This window comes from Gallus gallus, chromosome 2 (genome assembly GCF_016699485.2).
Source record: "Gallus gallus isolate bGalGal1 chromosome 2, bGalGal1.mat.broiler.GRCg7b, whole genome shotgun sequence".
Lineage (NCBI taxonomy): Eukaryota > Metazoa > Chordata > Aves > Galliformes > Phasianidae > Gallus > Gallus gallus.
In genome coordinates this window covers 76,226,987-76,248,892 of record NC_052533.1, presented here as the reverse complement: position 1 = coordinate 76,248,892, position 21,906 = coordinate 76,226,987, and the positions used below count along the sequence as shown (strand labels likewise).

At 42.2% G+C, this 21,906-nt stretch overlaps 2 protein-coding genes across 8 annotated transcripts in view; one reads left to right on the top strand and one right to left on the bottom strand.

The window, feature by feature from the left end:
• Positions 1-12,471: 12,471 nt before the first annotated feature.
• On the bottom strand, positions 12,472-16,794 carry LOC101751325. Of its 5 annotated transcripts, none has more exons than XR_001465240.4 (3): positions 16,396-16,468; positions 14,125-14,534; positions 12,472-13,997 (listed from the first exon to the last, which is right to left on the bottom strand). XR_001465240.4 is itself a non-coding variant. In XM_040695760.2 (3 exons), the coding sequence occupies exons 1-3, from the start codon at positions 16,792-16,794 to the stop codon at positions 13,866-13,868; spliced, it is 588 nt and encodes a 195-aa protein (XP_040551694.1). In that variant the 3' UTR covers positions 12,472-13,865. The 5 variants fall into 5 exon arrangements, 2 of the variants coding, with proteins under 2 accessions (XP_040551694.1, XP_046786039.1); XR_005857470.2 differs by lacking the exon at positions 16,396-16,468 and adding an exon at positions 14,623-15,522; XR_005857471.2 differs by lacking the exon at positions 16,396-16,468 and adding an exon at positions 15,451-15,522.
• Positions 15,438-21,906, top strand: part of TRIO (trio Rho guanine nucleotide exchange factor) — a 237,447-nt gene continuing 230,978 nt past the window's right edge. For all 3 annotated transcript variants that reach the window (XM_015282226.4, XM_025147706.3, XM_040695759.2), the window contains exon 1: positions 15,438-15,758. In XM_015282226.4, coding sequence (XP_015137712.1) covers positions 15,638-15,758 — 121 coding nt within the window. In that variant the 5' untranslated portion in view covers positions 15,438-15,637. The remainder of the gene's footprint in view (positions 15,759-21,906) is intronic.

The following is a 21,906-nucleotide window of genomic DNA, read 5'->3' as shown; positions in this document are numbered from 1 at the left end:
GCTCAGCAGTAAAACTTGTTTTCAGAAGATGTTCTGCTATAGAAAATAAAGTGAGTAGGAAGCTGAAGTCAGAATAAAAGTGAATATTGTAACTTAGAAGATAATTTGTGAAATAACAAATTATTTTCATGCTTTAATTTTGGAAATATTCCATATGTTCATATTAATAAAGGGCAAAACCAGCAATTGAACTTGTTCTTAATTATCCTACTGCTTGTTTTATCATCTACACTTGTCATTTCCCTGACAAGACATTACATGTCAATTAAGAATGGCAGTCATGTCTGATGGAGAGAAATAATTTGTAACAGCAGCAAAATCTTAAATACCGTGCTATAAGTATCAAAACTTATAAGGTACCAGATGTTCATCAGAAGGCGCCCTGTGTAGTGAAACAGGATCTCATTATAAAATCAGGAAGTATGTAAATAATCCCAAAATGGTGGAAAATTTAATAAAGATAGCTCATCAACAGACTGATAGAAGAAGGAGTAATGTTATGCAAATTAGGCTCACAGTTCTACATCAAAGGAACTTGCAAAGCCAAATCAGAGAGGAAGGAACCATTACTATCTGCAATTCAGATCATTACTTACATCCCCACCATTAAACTTAAGAAACACTGGAGCATCCTACTATTAATTCTTAACAATTCATACTTGTGGGGCTGAGCTCTCACCTGTTGTCATCCACTGCTTGGTGGCATTGCACCCATGTGAGACTAATGTAAGGAAGTCTTTATGCTTAAGCTGTCACTGCTTCTCTTTTGGTCATGAGAGGAACTACTGATTTACATGTTAGGGAGCAAAGACTCAATAGTGCCAATAAATAATAATAATAAAAAAAACAGCTAAAAGTGCAAGTTTCATCTCTGGGATCTTTTATTAAAGGCAGAAATTGCCTCTTCCTGGAATATTGACTACACTTTATCTATTATCAAATGTCATCTAGCTCTACTATAATTCAGAATCAATTGTTAAAAACTCAACAAGAAGTAGATTCAAACAACGCCTATCAGCTATGAGAAACTTGTTCCAGTATTAGCTGTAAAGGGTGACCAAGAACACCTCTCTCCACGGTGCCCAAAAGAAATGAGCAGCAAAGAGAGGAAATCTTTACACATACATTCTTACTTCAGGACAGATTCGTTCTAGACCTGTTTAGCCCTCTTCTTTGGTCCTGCTCTCGGATATGGAAGCTTACCAGCAAAAGACTAGCATGATCATGAAGCCACTGTAATGGCTCCCAACCTATTGTCTCCTTGGTGTTTTGACAGCAGACCCCTCACTGAGCTTTGCTCAGCCTCTGCTTGCTACTCGCACTTGCAGAGCAGTGACTCCCAGGTTGTAGCAAGCAGATCACAAGGTATCAGGAAATGATCTAAAAAAAAAAATGTAAAATAGTAAAACAAACTGAACAGACAAAACACACATTCTCAGGCAGGCAGGCAAGAAAATGAGACAAATGAAAAATACTAAAATGACACCTGATGTTTAAACTAATTCAATTTGGTTGTAAGTGACAATCAGTGCAATATCTTTAATTAGCTTAACATGAACTTCTCTCAAAAAGAAAAGATGAACCTTTACTTTGCAAATGTTGAAGAGCCACGGACTAAAGGATATAGATTCATGATTCGAACAGACTGATTTTTGGTTCAGAGGCACGCATCCAGCTAAGAAGGCTCTTGAATCATAGGATTTAGGCAGAGAATTTAGAACATGAACAATTGGTAGAAAGGAGCCCCTCCCCAGTCATTCAACCATTAAGACAGGAACACAAGCAGCACGGCTCACTGTGAAGGAAGTCTAGAAGAACATCAAAATTAGTAATTAACATTGAAAGCACCTAAGCGTATGCAGTCTGGGTTTGCCTACAGACAAGGCTTGACTTTTCAAAGATTCAAATTAACCTCTTCTAAAGGTCTTAATATTTGTCATAAGGAATCCACACTCTTTTTCTTATTATTTTTAACAGAGAGCCACATACTGGGAGATTAGAACCACACCTTTTAGCTTACAGGTATGTCTAACTTGCTGAAGGGCACTAAACCAAATTATCACAGAGACAGGTTCTGTCTACATTGGAATATTTGTCTGTTTCTATAGGAACAGTTATACCACTGTACATTTTATAGTGATATTGTTAGATCAATATGCAGGCGTTAAAAGGGTATCAATCTTTGCATAGCCATGACTGCTCTAGATTAAAACAAGCCTTTTCATGTTAGTTAAAACTTCTAAAGCAATATTCTATAAACCAAAGAAAACATTCCAGCTTTACAAAATGCATCATGTTGTTATAAAAATCACTGTATAAATTGACATATCAGCACACAGTTTTATTTTCCATGTGAAAAGTTCCTACATAAATTCCTTTGAAGGAGAAACGAAATAAATTACACAGTAAAGGGCAAAGAGAAATAGGTAAGCTGAGGAAGAGAAAAGAAGAAAATAAGAGGAGTCACTGTTGAATGTTTTTGTGCTGGTATTTGGTATGGACAAGACTGTATTCAAGAACCACCATTATCTGCTCGATTTGTTAGAGATGTGAAAGAGAGTGACTAGTAAAATGTAGATGTTCATAAATAACTTAGATTAATGCATGTACAGGGAGCTGTAAGCATCCTAATTATGCATTTCATTCTGCAAAATTACAGGTCTAAAAGTACCTTCGGAAGTTGTTCAATTCAGAGTGCTACCCTAAAGGCAGGCAGACGTACGTCTATTTCACTACTTATATTTATTTGTCTAACATTTTCCTAAAGGTATATTACAGATTTATCTCCATACTTCTTTTTTTTTTTAATTTAATTCTAAAACTTTTTTATCTGCAATTATCATACCAAAACTTTAAATAAATAAATAAATAAATGGATATATGAGAATGTAAAACCGTTATTCCCCCATCAAGCTTAATGTAATAATCCCCATTTTTGTGTAAGTGTAAGGTAAGGATATTACAAATGTGAAACGGGCGTACTTGCTGGATGACCTTTTTTAGATGGACTGACCACAGCTCACAATTCAGACTAAAGTAAGATTATGCCACCAATGTATTTACTGTTAATACTAGAACTAATTGAACACAGGAGACCACCGGCTCAATAGGAACATTGAAATCTATTCAGATTCTACTTCATTATCTGCTACAAAAGGCAGAGAGGCAGCGGAGTCCATAAAAGACTAACAAAATTATTTAGAAGAACAGAAGACATAGACATGGGAATGTATGAAATAATTAAGTCCATGTAATATGCAGAGAATTATTAAATGCAAATGTGATTAAAGTTTAATTTGATAAATGGAATGGAGAGTCCAAGGACTCGTATCTCTCTTGTTTTATTTAATGTGAAAGGGGAAGGAAATATCCCATTTGTGGATCTCAAATCATTTTAAAATAGTATTTTATGGCCATGATATTCCACGGCTGTAAGAGAAGCTGAATTTACAGTAGGAAGAAACTCTTTTTAAGTCAATGGATGTTGCTAACTAACTAACTAATTAACAAACTAAATAAACAAATAGATAATGTTAAGGCATATAAGACTATTCCAGCTGTTTGAAGAGTATGTGTGTCTAAAAGCTTGTCTGGCTTTTCCTGTTATACCAGTTCACCCGATCAAAGATACCACCTTTCTTACTGTGCTTTCCAATCAGCTTCCTATCACCTACAAGTACCGTAGTCACAATTTGAATATTTCTTACAGAATAGTGATACTGGTGTTTTAAGATTTATGATAACAGCACAGGGCTATTGGTAAAACTATTTCTGCACATTTGGTATTGCTCCCTGAAACAAGGTAGAAGATGGCATTACAGATCAGTCTTCACTTTTTATGGCACACTGTATTTAGTGAATAGAGAAGAAACCTTTCCTTGTCATCATACCTCTAACACTTCCAAAGACAGCAGTCACTGAAAAAAAAATACCCAGACAATTCTGTCATTTATAACAGTTCATTTATGGAAAATGAAAATACCAGTTTGTTTCATACTTATCCCAGCACAGCACTCTTCTTTTTCTCCTCACCTCCTTTCCCGTACACTTGTTCAACTCATTCACTAAGTCTATTATGAAAAGACTGCTGGCAGCCTTTTGAAGCAGTTCTGCATCTCCACTTCAGCTTCAGCTGTCACCTTACTCCTCCATGAGTACCACTCTGGTGAGTGTTTTTGTATTGTTTATTTATAGTGTTATGACTGGCCTTGTTCACAAAACCTCAGTATTAATTAAGGCAACATATCACTCTTTGGGATGTTTTCAATATTCAGTTTATTACCTAATTTACAATAGTGTAAAAATCTTAGATATATGAAAAGTATTAATGCTCTTAAATACGTGAAAATATCAATGGGATATAAATATTTTCTGGATATCAGTTAGAAATAAAAATAATATTGATGAATTGATGGGAAACAATAATGCTTCTAAATTTATTGCAAGGAATAAGTGTCCCTCATGAATGAATGATGAAGGAGTTAATTCATTTCATTATGTACGAAAAAGAAGAAAACTAGATTTGAATCCTGCCAAAGCAATTACAGTTGGAGAGGACTGATGGCTTAAAGCTAGTGCAGAAGAAGTGGCATAAAGGAAAAAATGCTAGATTACTCCCACTGTAGTAAAAATATAAGGCATGTTTTTCTGAAAAATTCCTTGTATAGAAATGTTTGTTAGCAAACACAGAAAATTATTTTGAATATTTAATTGTTGACACCATTCTTACGGAAAACCCTTAAAAAGTCCACCAGATGTCTTGAAAAGTCAGTACAAGTATTTCCATCTTTTGATGGTATATATAATAAATTTTAAACAGAATTGTTGTGTTAAGTAGTAGTTAGCATTCATCAATGCATGACAAGATATAAAAGTGGAAAATGAAATCTGTGATGATGCACAGAATTTGAGGGCTTGTGAGTAACTGTAATCTTTGTAATAAATGCTAGTATGGAGTGAAATGATCAAAAATACTATTTTTTTTTTTTCACATCAAAAGGATAAAGTACATTTTTCGTCCCTTGCGTGCTATGAAATAGGACAAGGGTAAACCAGTGAATTACAAAATAATAATAGTAATAATAATAACAGGGTTTAAAGAATAAAGTAAATAAAGGACTTTGTATTGCAATTTTATCTAGGGATAAAATCCAGTTCTAGGGAACCTGGAGAGGTGCCAGTCAACTAGAAGCTGGGAAATAGTGTCCCAGCTTTCAAGAATAAGAAAGAAGACCTTGGTAATAAGAGGCCTGTCAGTCTTACTTCAGTGCCTGGATAAATTATGGACAAGATTAGTCCGAGAGTTTCAAGAAAAATACTTGGAAGAGAATGTAGTCATTGGTGATAGACTACACTGGGGGAAAGTGTCATTTAACTAATTTAATTTCCTTTTATGGTTAACCACAGTTAACCAAGAGAAGACATGTTCTTCATGGTGTCCCTCTGGACAAGATACCTAGCATACAGCTAGACAAAAACATAATGCAGTAGGTGAAAAAATTGCTGATGGGTCAGGCTCAAAGATTTACAGTAAATGCAGTTCTATCAGCCTGGTCACCAGCCACCAGTGGGGCTCCACGGGGCTGTAATTTAGAGCCAGTTCTCTTTAACGTTTTCTTGAATTACTTCAGTGAAAAACTTGAAAGTATGCTGAGTAAGTTTGCAGACAGCACTGAACTGGGAGGAACTGTTGACACCTCCAGGGTAGAGAAACCTTGCAGAGAGGTCTTCACAAATTAAAGGGCAGAGCAATCACCAACCGCATTAAGTGGGATGGGGCAACCCTGGATATATGTACAGACTGGGGGAAAAGATGCTGGAGTGCAGCCCTGTAGAAAGGTATCTGGGGGTTCTGGTTGATGGCAAGCTGAATGTGAAGCAGCAGTGTGCCCTGGCAGCCCAAAAGGCCAACCGCACCCTGGGGTGCACCAGGCCCAGCACTACCAGCCAGGCAGGAGGAGGGGCAGTCCACTCTGCTCTGTGCTGTGTGGCCTCCCCTCCAGCACTGCGTGCAGGGTGGGTGCCACTGTATAGGAAGGACATAAAACTACAAAAGATCATCTAAAGGAGGGCTGTGAAGATGCTGAAGGGTCTGAGGGCAAGATGCATGAGGAACAGCTGAGGTCCCTGGATTTACTCAGCCAAGAGCAGAGGAGATTTTTTAATTTTTTTTACAAAATTTAGGGGCAGGTTGTAATAGCAGTGGTATTGATTCACAGCTCAACCCAGCAATCAGTGTCTATAAAGAATGTTTCAAATGAGCACGTGAAACTTGAATCAGCATGTTACCTGAAATACCCAAGTATGGAAAAGTTGCTTTTATAAAGAAATTATTGCTTGTCACACAATCTCCATAATCTGATGAAGATGCTCAAATTTCATATTTGGCTAGTGGGCATAAATTGGTCTCACTCTTCACCGCACACTACAATGGCAAGTATTCACATGAGCTGCTGTATTTCCTGTGCAAGCACCTTTGTTAAGCCCTTGCAGACATGACAAATCAAAACCTTAAACTGCGCACATTTCCAAACCTATTGAACAAATGTCTAAGTTTAGAGGAAGCTGGGCCTGTACGGTTGGTAGGTCTCACACAGGAAATAGCTGCGTTAGGTGAAGTAGTAAATAGAAAAGAAATTCAAGGACATAATTTAAGTAGCACAATTTCAAGTAATTGCCTCCTGAGGTTCAACACGCAATCATTCATTAAGAAGTATTGATAATTTAAATGTTAGTGCTTAGATAAAAAGAAATTCTTAGTAAATGAACTGAAATAGATATCTGTATGGCATGTTACTTGTTACTGTTCTGGCTGCCAAATTCACTGTCAAAAAGTCATTTTGCAACTCTTATCAGTATGGAGGAAACACCTGGTGAAATCTTAGGGCTATATGCTAATAACAATGATGACAGGAGTGATTAGATGTAGCCTTTTACCTGTCAAAGGATTATTTTGGGTTATTAATCTGAACCAATCATTTTAGCAAAATGTAAAAATAGTATGTGTTTTACAAGTATGCCAAGGCCCAGAAGTTTGTGGGCATTTCCTGGGAGTGCTGCCAACTGAATACAGCTCTTGTCCACGTTATCTGCTCCTCGTCTCTGAGAACTGGGAGGCAGTGATACACTGTAAGCCATACTGAGCATCTGATCTGTAAACTTGCCTCACGTACGAATCAAGAAGCCCTTTATCTGTTCCAGAATGAGAGCATACACAGATAACATCTTTGGTCTTGTGTACTGACAAAGGGGCTAAGAACTGGAAGGACATGGGAGCTGAAGCCCATCTGCATTTCTATCTTCAGAAACAGCAGCTGAGCCTCCGGAGAGAATGTGGAGCACCAAACAACTTTTTCAGGTTCTGAATGGTCTGCCAGTTGCTGAACATCTTTAGAAGCAACTGGCTGTAACTGGAGTTAACATGCCAATTAGCAGTATGTGCTGGATACCTTTCAGGGCGAATATCAAATACTTGTCACTGTTGTGCCCAAGGGTTCCACTCTAATTAGCCAGTTCAATTGAAAATAGGAAACTGGGTCTACCAATTAAATTAGCTGCTAAATAGAAAAGAGAAGAAAGGGAGCACGTGAGGAGCGAAATGCTGGCAAGCAGTTGCATTTTGCTCAATTAGCTTACTGTGATATATTGGAAGAAAAGAAATACACCAAGCAGGAAGGAAAAGAAGAGGGGGTTTGTCTTCCAATTGAAAAATTGGAGAGGACATAAAAAATAAAAACAATTTATTTACTGTTCTCTGCCCACTGAAAATTGCTGCAGCTGCTGCTTTTCTGCTGCTGAAAGCCAAGTGGCTGCCCAGGCATGGCAAGGAATTCGACCTTCTCAGTATGAATAAAGGAAACACTAGGAAACTTTGTTCCACACTGGTCAGTTCTTTCCCACTGCAGCAACTCCTGGAAGAAGGCAAGCTCCTGGAAGATGGCAATTCATGACCATACACCCTCACAAAATTCACTAAGATAAATCAATGTCAGGAATAACATCTGTTGCTACTGACTAGTGAACAGTATAACCAACTAAAATGACAATTTTGGCTGGGTGGTATGAAGGAATAATAAATTCCCACCTAGAAGCTGACCTCCCTAAATAAAACCATTCTCTTACTGATCTGAGCACATCACATTTTATGCATAGAGATCATAAGCAATAGTGAAATAACTATTGCAAGAAGAGAGGAATATACAAAAATAACCAATATGGAGACAAAGACCTGATAAAAACAAGGGAACGGAGAAATCATTATACAAATATGTATTTAAAAATAAATAAATCGAATTGTAAACTGTGGCTTTGATACCAGAAATCACCTGGGACAACAGCTGGTATTGGTGGGGAGCCATCTGTGGGTCTCAACAGGCCTCCTCAAGAGTTTGAAAGCCTTTTTCTGAGCAGATCCATTATCTCCAAATGAAACAAATCCTAGGGATCTGTTTGTATACTCATACAGTCCTCACCGCAGCAGAACAGCCTTTACTGGTACCTTGACTGAAAATCTTGTGTTTTCAAAATGGCTTTGTATTGAATTCTCAGGTGAACCTGGAAAATTTTGAGGTCCAACTGTAAATCTTACCTAACTTACACTCTTTGCCATTCAAAGCAGTGAAGTCAGCAGGCACTGAATGCATTTATGGAACCATCAACCTACGAAGACTTCAGTCATACAAAACTAACAAATGTAGTAGGTTCATAGGTTCCAATGAAAACTAATTCACTAGGACCATGTGCAAAAGCATTGTAAGTATACATATGTATTTGTTAAATTCGAAGTTTTTAAATGGCTCAAACTGCATCTCGGTTCCGTGCACAGAAAATAATTTGGTTTGTTTGTTGCATATGCAGTTACTCGCATTCCTTCAGTCCCTGTTAGAAGATACTGATTGACAGAAGTGATACAGACACAGGCATCCAAGATGCTTTCCAATCTGGGCAACTCTAAACCAGCATGCTGATGAAGCTACATGAATACAAGTACACAAGCGGAGAACTGATTTAAATCCTCTCTTCTGGAAGATAATTCCTGAAGCAGGATGCCATTTGTTTTATTCTTCACTTTTGTTTGACTCTTCATTTCGTCTGCATTCACAGTTCATAATTCTATTTTATGCATGGCTTTTCTGTGCTACCTTATGCCTGTTCTTGTACACTATTTTGACAGCTGATTGTAAGCAAGCAAGTAAAATTAACTGTGACTGTTAAAGAAGAAGGATAACTGTCTTCTGGACTTCAGATTGCTTTGATACTGAGGGAACAGTTTTCTCACAGGTGTAGTAATAGGGTGTGTCTACAAGCTTGGTCTAACAAAGGGATGTAGGGTAAGACTGCCTGCTAATCTGTTGGCAATCACCAGCATAATAGCTTAGATTAACTGGTGAGCTATTTTTGAGTCTTCATCATCCTGATACAAAGCCAGTCTTCTCTGAAGCCATTTATGGTCATAAGTCTTCATTGTTTCCGTACATCCAAATTGCTGGAGCCTGATTTCTTAACTTAAAATTTATGAAGACTTGCAACAGTATGGTTTTCCTTCTGAGGATTAACATGTGAGTTGATAAAAGGTGGAATTCAGCAAGAAGAGGACAATGTTGAATTTTTCTTTGAGCTTTTTTTCATGAAATGCAGTTAAACCTGAAGAAAGACTGAGTAGACATATTTAACTCCTCATCAATTAAGAGGAACACATGTACTGTTGCCAGTCTCTTTAACCAGCAAAAAAACAACAAACAAAACCAAACCTCAACCACATCTCTCTCATTTAATTACCTGGAGGCGTACCCTAATCAAAACTTAGACTTTAAAAATTCAGGGATAAACACACTGGTATACAAATGTTAAGTGATCAAGAAAATGCAAATTTGCATGTTGCTAGATTGTGAAGTGAGAAGCACACTGCAGGATGTTCAAATGAAAATTGCTTTACAAATAGAGCAAGGACCCATGCCACCTTGAATATAACTGATTAAAAAGGGGGAGCAAAACACCTGTAGACTCTCTAGCATGCATTGTCCTACGGATAGGATTTGTGGACATGATCCAGCCAGGAAGTGATCTTACAATGCATGTACATGTTGTTTTCAGCAAGTAAGTTCAATGCTTTCAGCAAGACTCTGAAGCAGTACACACATTTCTGTCTAGAAAATCTTGGACATATAGGAAAGTAGACTTTGAAAGAGCAGGGTATCCTAAATGTTAATACTAGTGACTGAAAATCTGAAATTAGAGCATGTACGTGTGTCCATTTACATATATGCATACTTCCTTAGGGTAAGAACAAGCATTTTTTAAGATGTAGATGGCAACGGCAATGGAATGTCTTGTCTGAGATAGAGCCAAGTGGCTCAGCTGCCAATAACTGTACAATAATGTAGAATTATGAGTGCCTAAGTGTAAAAAGCAAAACCAACACTTCATTAGGCTGAGGTTAGTCAACAGATGGCAGACAGACCACCAATAGTCATTAAAACATCAGACGGGTGGTATAATTTCTACACGTAACAGAAGTGTCCTTGACATTGACAAGTCAGTACGTGCCATGTAGCAGTACTGGGAGCTGGATTTTTATAGAGATATCACATCACTGAAATGGTGAGAATTAAAAAAAAAAAAAAAAAAGCAAAAACTGTGGTTTGGCTATAAATAAAATCAGGATGGTTAACTTTTTTGGTAAATGACATGCAAAAACATACAAATTGGTCTGTAGGTTATTAAAAACTTGCTTAATTCCCTGCTGAAGATCTGACAGTCACGAGCACATGAGCAGGCAAACTTCAGTTGTAGTGGCCATCAAACTCTGGTCAGATAAAGTTTTCAAGTTAAAAGTGCACTAAACCCATCCTTTCAGGTGTTAAGAGTACCTACGAAATGTTATGCTGGTGGGTGCTGGCAGTGCTGCTCTAGGTTTATAAGAAATGTAGGAACGTTAAAGCCTTACCAGTGGAAATACATGAAAAATATTTTCAAGTACACTGGCAACATACTGCACAGATGATAGATAGTGCATCTATTATCAGATACCAAAAAAAGCCTATTTTTCAGAAAAGTAGAAAAACTGATGAAGAGTCAAAAGCTGAAGTTTCAAAAACTCATGAAATTCATAGAATCACAGAATGTCCTGGGTTGAAAAGGACCACAATGATCATCCAGTTTCAACCCCCCTGCTTTGTGCAGGGTCACCAACCACCAGACCAGGCTGCCCAGAGCCACATCCAGCCTGGCCTTGAATGCCTCCAGGGATGGGGCACCCACAACCTCCTTGGGCAACCTGTTTCAGTGCGTCACCACCCTCTGTGTGAAAAACTTCCTCCTAATGTCTAAGCTAAACCTCCCCTGTCTCAGTTTAAAACCATTCCCCCTTGTCCTATCACTATCCACCCTTGCAAACATACCATAAGGGGACCACACAGACTTAACAGCGCTCAAGACAACTGCAGTGCACTTTCAAAAAGAGATAGAAGCTACTGCAGAGAATGTGGAGATAATAATCATAACTCTTAGAAAATGGCTCAGTGCAACTCTGCAGATAACAGAGATGCATCTTGTGCTTGGAGAAAAATTTGAAGTTGACAAATGTTTCTATAACACAAGCGCAATGTAGATAAGAATCCAGATAGCAACTTGGAGGTGCTACACATTAATAACTTCGGTTGCTTTCCTTAACTGCTACAAACTTGAAAGAAGCCTTGTCATCCCAAAAGCACAGTAGCAACTGGTAGGGCATTCTCTACAACTTTTCACAAGCACTTCTGCGTTATAGATTCGTTTGGAACCTGCCAAAAGCCTGCTACAGAAAAATAATATAAGTAAGAAGCAGTTCGTACAGGCTGGCTAAGTTGAAGGGAAGTTCATATATATTTTCCTTTAAAATGCCCATGTGGAACTCTCGTCCTCACACTGTCACAGCCTACGTTTTAGTTTGCAAATAAAAGTGGGTAGTAAAACTTGTGAATGACTGTGACAAGTGAACTATATTCTAAAAAATTGGCTGTTGACTCTTTTTTCCTTCCCATAATTGAAGGCTTTTTTGATTCTGAGCAATGAGACAACTCCGACTGGCCATGCAGACAGATCAGTGTTATCTCCTGTCTGATACTCACCCAAATGAAGGAGTTCCTAGTTCACTTCTCCTGAAACCTTGCAAATATCAGTGACTTAAATTCCAGCTGTTGTTCTTCTTTATTTATTGCCTTCCAAAAATGAGGCAATCTTTGTCTTCATTAAGTGGACAGCAAATGGTGAAGGAAAAGAACTTGAGCAATATCCAGCTTGCATATTCCTTTAGGAATGAACCATGAGGTGACATGTGGTACTTCTCGGTCTGGATACTGTACACGCTTCTTTCTTCACAAGAGATATCTTTGCCTGGAATAAAGGTCTTTGTGCATCGATATAATGGTTTTAGAATGATTGTTCAACCCAAGGCACCACACGTGAAAAACAAAGGACACAAATGAAACAGTACACATTTTACAGCTTTTATCTTTCTCAGGTGTAAATCTTTTGGAACAATTTACTTCCATAAAATCAAATGCCTTTATATATATGTGTGTACCTTCACAAAATAAAGATTATTTCAACTTATTTAGATTTAAAAAATCCTGGTAAGCAATTTATTAAAAATAGTCTCTCAGTCTTAGCAATATTGATGTTTAGCAGGTCACAGTACCCTTAAAATATTTTATTTAATAAGAGTATTCTTCTTCTACTGACTTTATCACTGTAATTGGTGCAAAAAACAATTGGAGACTGACAAAAACTGAGAGAAGCAAAGCTGGAGCTGAGGATGGAGAACAAGGCTATTCTCTAATGCCAAGCTTCCAATGTATGCAAACTCACACAACTTTTCCATATGCATTGTTCTCCACATAGACAATTCGTACTCTCCCCTCACCTTCCTGGGAAGTTTTAAGCCTAAGATTATCAAGAAAAACTGGACTAAGAAACTCGATTCCCTAAAGTCACAATATTAATACCTTGTGCATGATATCCATACTTAATTACAAGTGTTTAGTAACTCAACCAGAATATCATTTTCCTATCTTTATCAATTTAATTTATTCTTCAGTAAATGTTGTATCATGAATGTAAGCATGAACACAACTATTGCGACAGTCCTTTTGAACACTGCAAAGGTTATGAATGCATTTGGCTGTTGAAGGCATCTCTGTGAGGACGGCCTCTAGTGCAGGTAAAGAATGTAAATTGCAACCACTTGATATCAATCAATGCACAAAACAAAATCCTTGGAGCTGGGAACTGTTCCAGATTCCCTCAGTTTTGTATAGATGAGAGGCTCTTCCAGAGGGAGGCATGGCTCAGGGCACCCATGTAGTAAACAAAAGAAGCATCTTCTGCTTTTCAGCAGGTAGAGATGATAGTGGAAGGGACAAACTTCAGTCCTCCCACAACCTTCAAAATTTTTCAAACAGACCTTGGCTTTTCAGCAGCCACTGGCAATCAGTTGTGCAGTTTGCTGGATGAGCAACAAGGTGGAGAAGAAAAAAGGGCAGCATCCCCTTTTCAAATAGCTGATGGACAGAACAGTCTTGCAAAGCCAGTAATGGCACAACTGACTTCAGATGACAATCGACAACAACAGCGAAAACCATTAATTTCCACTGTTGCACATAAAAAGTCAATTTAAATTCAGAAAACAAATAATTCTGAGTACCACCTTGCTCTGAAGTAACTAAGAGCTTGAATTAAGGAATTTCCAGGAGATCCATTTTTTTCTTTACTCATTATATTAACCCTTTTCATTCATTGATCTCATTTTCTCTCATTCTCACACAGTTTATTCTGTGCTGGTGTAGAATATCATCTAATTCCTGCTCCCAGGTCTGCTTCCAGCTTGCTCAGGAGCAGAAGCATTTATTCCAGTTGGTTTCTGCTTGGTGGCTGCTGCTAGGCCGGCTAGAAAGGAATTCACGTTGCAACCGCTTCTGCCAGCGGGATGCTAATTTGAAACACTTTCCTGTGCCCATTGCCTGAAAGAAAAACATTTAAAAAATGCTTTTCAGTCAAACTAATCTCATCTCTGTAGGAGAAATCAGGGTAAGGCTGGCTGCACAAAAGCTTTTTCAGCAAGCTGTACAGCCTCAACTTAACACAAACCTTGGAAAAACATCTTCCACATCACCTGTCTGCGATAAACTAACAAAGCCCCACTTTCTCTTGAAGTCACTTTTGCTTTTAACACTCAGCAAAGGCTCAGGAATCTGATTCTTGAAGCCATGTGATTTTCAACCGGACGTAGCAACGTTTCTTATGATTTACTACAAGCATTTGAGAAGTGTTCTTCAGCTTTATCAGTTCCTGAAGGTGCTCAACAGCCTTCTTCAGCACTCCTCCTCCAACCTCTCCTTTAGATAACTACTGTGGTAGTGCCACATGAGAACCACTGCTGTACCAGGACGTGCTTTAACCAGGCACCCAATCGCACCTTCTATCACAGGCTGTTTGCTTACTTTGTGTTCATTTGACTCGTCCATGATAGAAGATACTTTGATGTTTCCTAGAGATAACTGAAAAAAAAAAAAAAAATAGTCACAACAAATGTGTTGTTTGCAAACGATCTCATAGAATGAAAGAATGACTCAGGTAGGAGCGGACCTCAAAGATGATAATCTCCAACCCCCTGCTGTGGACAGGGCTGCCTCCCACCGGACCAGGCTGCCCAGGGCCCCATCCAAACCGCGTCCCCCATTCCCGTCCGAGCCGTGAGAGCAGCAGGCACAGCGGAGGAACAGAGCAGTCCCGCGCCCTCTCCTCGCGTGGGTCCGATCCCTAACAGCCGTCTCCTACGGCCCTCGGCTCGACCTGCCCGCAACCACGCGGCCGCAGCGGGCGTTGCGCGAGAAGTGGGAAGCCGAAAGCAGCTAAAAATAAAAGAATGACATAATCCAACCCCCAGACCCCGCCTGGCTCTCGGCGACCGCCGGGATGGACCCCGCACCCCCCACTCGGCCGCAGCCAATAGAGAGCGGTCTCGGCAGGGAGCGCAGCCGTGGTGCCGCCCCCTCCCGACCGGCGTCGGACGCAGCCGGAGATTCCCGAGCTTCCTCCCTCTCCCCCCCCCCACCCCCGCCGCCCTTGTTCCTCGGGCGGGGTCGCGCTTCCTCTCCCGGTTCCCCTCCCAGGCAAGATGGAGGACGGCAGCTGCTGCGGCCACCGGCACCGCCGCGGTTAGCGCAGCCGCTCGGAGAGAGGAGAAAAAAAAAAAAAGAGGCTGGGAGCATCCCTTTCTCCTCCCCCCGACTCCGCGCTGCGCTGACTGCTGGCCCTCCCCATGCCGTCCTCCTCCTCCTCCTCCTCCTCCTCCCGCAATTGTCTGCGCTCCGGCTGCCGTCCGCCCGCCCGCCCCGGCTCGCTGCATGCACACGCCGCCTCCTAGGTGGCTGCGGGGGGTGGGCGCTCCCGGCGCTGCCATTCCGCGCATACCTTCATGTCCCTGCGGCCGGCGGCAGCCGCCCCCGCCGCGCATCGCTCGCCCGCTCCGCTCCGGCTGCCGCCCTGAGAGCCGCGCCCGCGCCGAGGTGAAGGCGGCGGCGGCCGCGCAGGGGAGCGGGGCGGCGGGGGTGGCGGCGGCGGGTCTCAGCCGGAGGAAGCGCCGCCGCACGCCGCAGCCATGAGCAGCGCCGCCACCACCGCGTCCACCGCCGCGGCCAGCACGGCCGGCAGCGGCGGGGGAGAAGGGGCCGAGGAGGCGGCCAAGGACTCGGCGGACATCGCGGCGTTCTTCCGATCTGGTGAGCGGGGAGCGGGGCGGCGGCGGCCGGGGAGCGGCTTTGTCAGGTGCCCCGTGGCGCCCAGGTGGCGGCCGCGTGGGGCCCCGCATCTCGTGGGCGCTCCGCGGCTGCCCCGAGGCGGTGCCGCCGGTGACAGGTGCGGCTCGGGGCGGGGGGCAGCGCCCGGCGGCCGGCCCGCAACGGGAGCCGGGGCCGAGGCCCGGGCAGCCCTGGCTCTCCAGGGGGAAAGGAAAACGGGGGGCGGGGGGGGCGAGGCGGCGGCGTGCCGCAGGGCTGCGGGCTCCGAGCGAGAGGGAGGTGACGCGGCTTTAAAAGGCGGCGGGAGGGGGGAACGAGCCGCTCCGGGGCTCTCTGCCCGCGCCCTGGGGAGGCCCTCCCGCTGCGCCCAGCCGTTGACAGGCCGCCGGGATCAAACATGGAGGCCGCTGCCTCGCTCCGTGCTCAGCCCGGCACGCAGCCGTCCTGAGGGAGGGAGGGAAGGAGGGAGGGAAGGAGGGGGCTGCCCGCACGGCGTCCCCGGTAATGGCGGCTCCGCGCCCCCCGGGCACCCCCCGGGCGGGGCGGGAGGGCCGGGCCGGGCGCTCGCTGCCTTCGGCTGCCTAAAAAGGAGCGGCGTGCGGGGAAAATGCAGACTCACCGGCCGAGAGATGGGGGGGATCGCCACCTCGGCGCGTGAAAAGAAAGATGACGGCTGTAATAGTAACGAGAATAATAAAAGCCGCGTTAATGTGGTTTTTAAGGGAAGTCCGTGACGGAAGTGGGATGCGCAATCAGCGCCGCTTGCTTGAAGGAGGATGGAGGAGGAGGTGCGATCGCAGCAGGGATCCCCGAACGGGACTCGGGGCTCGGGCAGAGGTCGGAGCGGGGGGCTGAGCGCCCTCGGAAGGCTCTGCGTTTCCCCGGAGGCCCGTTCGGCATGGCAGCGTCGAGTGTGGAGGGAGCTCATTGTTGGCCTCGGCCCTTTGGTCGTGGGGGAAGGACTGAGCTTTGTCGTTCTCGGAAAAATGACGTTGAAAGCCAAACGACGGGCACCCATAGTAGACGCGTGTATAGTTACAGATGGGTACGTGCTGTGTAGTAATCCTGCAGTTCTGGGGCGACCCTGCCGGCTGTATTAATAGGCGTCTCTGTGTGTGGGCAGGGGGGTGACACACACTTGACGAGCTCGTCAGCGGTGCGGCGATGGCTTCTGATGCTGATAGTTTCTGATCGTAGGGAAGTTGCACTGAGCTTGGTCTTGCAGCAGCAGAAAGCCTTAAAGCGGTAGAAAAAGAGGTGTCAGACGCTTACTGAAGAACTCTCGGAGCATATTTAACAACCGGGATTCTCATTTTTGTGTGTACGTGTGGGGCTGATCTCTTTGAGCTGGGCTGTGGCACACACTGGGAAACGTCCTGGCATTTCAGTGGATGTTTGGTACTGGGAAGAGCTTGTTACAGTCTGCATCCCTCTGCGATCCGCTGTTCCGTAAGAAAAGGGCCCGTTATGAGATCTGGGTGCTCCCTTTTGTTTGGGCAGGAGGTGCAATTTTTTATTTCAGTGCAACACAATGGACGCAGCAATCAATGAACAAGCATAAGGCTTAGTTTGCTGTACGTGGGAGCATACAAAATATTTTTCTCTTGACAGCGTTTACAATGACAAATGCTTCCTTTTTCCTGTCACTTGTAAGAGAATGTCAGCAAAGCTGTAGCAGTTATTTAAAAGAAAAAAAAAAAAAGAGTAAAAACGTTACAGTGTTCTCCAGGATGGAAAAAAAAAAAAAAAACAACAGAAAACAAAAACCCACAATGCCTGAACAATCAGCTGTAATCTCAGGTTAGTACACCGCTCAGTTGTGCTGCCAGGGGGACGGCTGGCTTTCCTCCTTTCCTTTTGTAAGACTAAGCGTGAAGTAGAATTAAAGGAGCTTAAGGAGCGAAGCTTCAGTATGTGAAAGGTGTTTCATTAGGAGATCAAGCGGTGTCTGTGTTCACTTGAAATGTATACATTTCCAGTTTTTGCTTTGGTGATATAAATGCAAACTCGCTCTGAATAGTAGAAATTGGTTGCGACTGAAACACAAAGAAAGATTACTGAAGAAAGAAGCCGAGTGAGGCAGTAGTATGAAAACACGATGTCTTGAATTTGAATTTGAAGTTAAATATGTTGGGGTTGGAAGACCTAGAGGCAGCTTACTTTCTGTTGTCTACTATCTAAATCTTATTAATTGAAGCTGAAAAGACAAGAACACCTTGTTAGATGTGTCAACTTCTTTGTAGCAGGATTGGGAGTAAAACTGCTAAGAAACAGAGTTGGTGCCAAGCAAAGTGATTACGTCCTGAGAAAACACTGTAGGAAGTGCCTCTCTGTCCTATGCATAAGCTAGAGATTAGAGATAACAGTGTAAACTGACAGGATAGTTTTGAGCTGAAGATGTATAGACAAGCATCTTATTAACAAGTACACTTGTGTGACTTGAGATGATTAATAAAATCTCTTGCAGTAAAACTTTATATTTATTTTATAATTCCAGATAAAATGGGTAGTGCAGGCTGAGGGTCTGTAGCGGGTTGTTGATTCATGTGTTAGGTATACAAGATCTATTCCTCATCAGAGTATAAAGAAAAAACCTTTCAAAATGTATTTTAATATTCAGCTTAAAATCATGTGTATTCTGAAGGGCTGAAAACTGCTAGCACATGAGCATGCTTCCAGGAATTATATGTACAAAGCAGAACTGAGAGTCTGTCATCAAGGCATGGCTTACAAGGCTGTGAGCATACAGAAGGAATGGGTTCTTTTTCATTGCTGTTTTGAAATTGTTACATCTTTACAGCTTCAAGTCCTTAATGCTTTTGGAAGGTGGTGCCCCCATCAACCAGCACCTTTAGAATGCACAAATTAGGGTTGCCCGTTAATCATGCTATTGTAACATCATCCTCCAAACTGTTTTTGCTAGTTGAAGTTAATTAATTCTGCCTTGCATCCTGGCTTGTATCAGAAATAGCGTGGCCAGCAGGAACAGGGAAGTAATTGTCCCCCTGTACTCAGCACTGGTGAGGCCGCACCTCGAGTACTGTGTCCAGTTTTGGGCCCCTCACTGTAAGAAAGACATCGAGGCCCTGGAGCGTGTCCAGAGGAGGGCAACAAAGCTGGTGAGGGGTCTGGAGCACAGGCCTTATGAAGAGCGGCTGAAGGAGCTGGAATTGTTCAGTCTAGAGAAGAGGAGGCTCAGGGGAGACCTTATTGCTCTCTAGAACTACCTGAATGGAGGTTGTAGTGAGCTGGGGGTCAGTCTCTTCTCTCATGTGACTAGTGATAGGACTAGAGGGAATGGCTTCAAGCTGCACCAGGGGAGGTTCAGGCTGGACGTTAGGAAATACTACTTCTCTGAAAGGGTGGTCAGGCACTGGAATGGGCTGCCCAGAGAGGTGGTGGAGTCACCGACCCTGGTGGTGTTCAAAGAGCATTTGGATGTTGTGTTGAGGGACATGGTTTAGTGAGAACCATTGGTGATGGGCGAATGGTTGGACTGGATGATCCTGTGGGTCTTTTCCAACCTTAGCGACTCTATGATTTAAGCATAAAGAATGAATTTTTTTTGCCTACTGTCTTGGCTAAGTAAATGAGATATTGATTGTACATTTACAGTTAAGTTTAACTATGTGGAATGGTTTTGGAGAGATCTCTGAATACCAAAGGATGCAGAGAAGAAGGCTTACAAACATCTCAGTCAACTGTTGGCTAGGTGATATAGCAAGTACCTTTATAAATGATTGTGATAAGTCTCAGTGGAAACACAAACAAGTTACCAACTGATAACTCATTGCTGTTTTGCAATGAGAGTGGATTAATTATTTCCTGTACAATAAATGGAGTGCCTTCAGCAACCTGTGCAGTAACTTCAGTCATGTATGAACAGACGGTGCAGTTTTTGAAGCCATTGAGAAGGTTCTGATTGTTACCACCATTTATTACAACACTTACCACGTTTCCAGGAGCAGCAGAATGTACATTTTGAGTAAGGGGTGGGGAACTTCGGGCAGAGACAGAAGTGTCTGAAAAACAAAGGAAAAATAAGACACTGTGGAAGTCTTGGCAGTAGGATGAGCGACTACTCAAACTTAGCCAGATAACATCTGAATATAACTGTCAAATGTAACTCAAAACTTGATCAGAGAAGACACAAAGGTGGAAGACTTTCTATGTAGAAATGAATTTCCACAGCAGGCAGCAGTCCTTTATCTGGAGGGGGAGTATGTGTCTAAGGTGAAAGTGGAGCGGGTCTGGGGAACGGCATCCCAAATACAGCATCTGTGCACCACCTCTCCCTGAAGGGAAGCCAAAGATGAAGGTAGTTGCCAGAATCATTTAGAAAAACACTTGCTCTAATGTTGTGCACTTCACGCTTCCTTTGTGTGCTTTTTAATGTAAGCTTCACTTTTACACTTAGCATTGACGTACATGTAGATGCTAAAATGCTTATGTAAATATTTTAGGAAAATGGAATGCAGAAATCTAGGGTGATTATGGACATGGAGCTGAAGACTTCTGCAAGTGCTAGTGGCTTGAGAGACTGTGAGTTACCTGCTTAAAGTTTGAGTTCAACCAAATCTGCCTATTGCAGTCTAGGCAGATAATTGCTTGATTAGGTGAAACCATATAGGAAGTATTAATGACTATCATAAAAATATAAAATTGATTTTTTTTCCTCTTAAATAATATTTTTGTGGCTTTCTTAGTTTTCATGAACAGTGCTTAAATGATAATGTAAAGATAAAACCTAAACAATTTATTGAGAAATTCAGGATTTCAAATTCAAAGGCAGGAACTATGTTTTGTTTCTTCCTGGTCACCTTGTTTTATACACTCTTGTCTTGTTTGCTTTACACTGGTTATGATAGCGGCTGGGAATGTTGACTGTCTGTAGAAGATACTATTAAAAATGCTACCAAAGCAGAGCAAGTCTTCTAGGGAGACAGAGAGAGAAGAGAAAGATTTTTATGGGGGAAAAAAAAGCATGTGTGCTATTAAAAGGCAACAAACTTCTTCATGAGTACTACTAATCAAAACTACACTACCATTTAGATCATGGACAAAATGGTTTTTATGGTAGGCATCAACTGGAAAAAACAAGTCCAGTTTTTAGATTAAATCCACGGAGCAGAGCATGCAATGTATAAAGTTCAGATAGTGCCTTTCTAAGAAGGTTCATCCATCTGCTGATAAGTAGCAGCTAACTTACAGTGAATGTAGTCATAGCTGTGGTTGTGTGGGTTACTGGGCATGGCACATGCACTAGTTACAGAGTAGCAACAAACATCTAATAGAAATACCTAATAGCAAAACTGAAAGCCAAGCATTGGCAGGAAACTCTGGTGGTACCCCACGTGGTATCTCCATGCTGTCCTCTGCAAGTATGCATTCATGGCTTTGTGGCTTTCAGGTGCTGGGGGTATGTTTAGGGGTTTTATGAAGTGGTGAGGAATGCAGACGGTATAAGCTAAGAAGCAAGTTAGCTGCTGCTTTTCAGGAATCTGTTATTTTGTCCTCTGAATTTTGTTGGCCGTTGAGAAGGTTAAAGCAAAACAGTGTTGCTGCCATTAGTCCTGACTGATCCAAGCTGAAAATGAAGTGGGCCCTCATGAAGTTTTGAGTCCAATTCCAGCAGCATCCACTTTAATAAGATGATCAGAGGGTTGTTTTGATAAAGAAATAGAAATGTCACAATTTGATAGTTGCTGATCCATTGTATGCAGGACTAGAATAACTACAGAAACAATACAGTGGAGATGTTAGCCTGGGAATGGTGGTGTTAGGTTGACATTTCCTGGAAAGGAGGACAGAGCGTTTCTGTGTGAAATGCAGCAGCTGTTGTGCAGCTTTGTTTGGTATGGAACAGTCAAACTTGTTGGGATACTGAAGGTTAGTAGATTGTGTGTGAAAGTGTCACAAGTCATGAGCATTTCTAAGTGGGAACGGAATTACTTGTAACATCTGTGATAGCTGGCAGTTGATGAACTAAATACATGTTTGAGGTGGAAGGTAAATGGGAGCTAGAGAAAAGCCAGACCTATTCTTGAGAGTTGTACATTTGAGCAGTCATACAGCACTGATGTGCTCAGAATACACGTGCTTAGAAAGGAGCTGGCAGAATTAGGAAGAC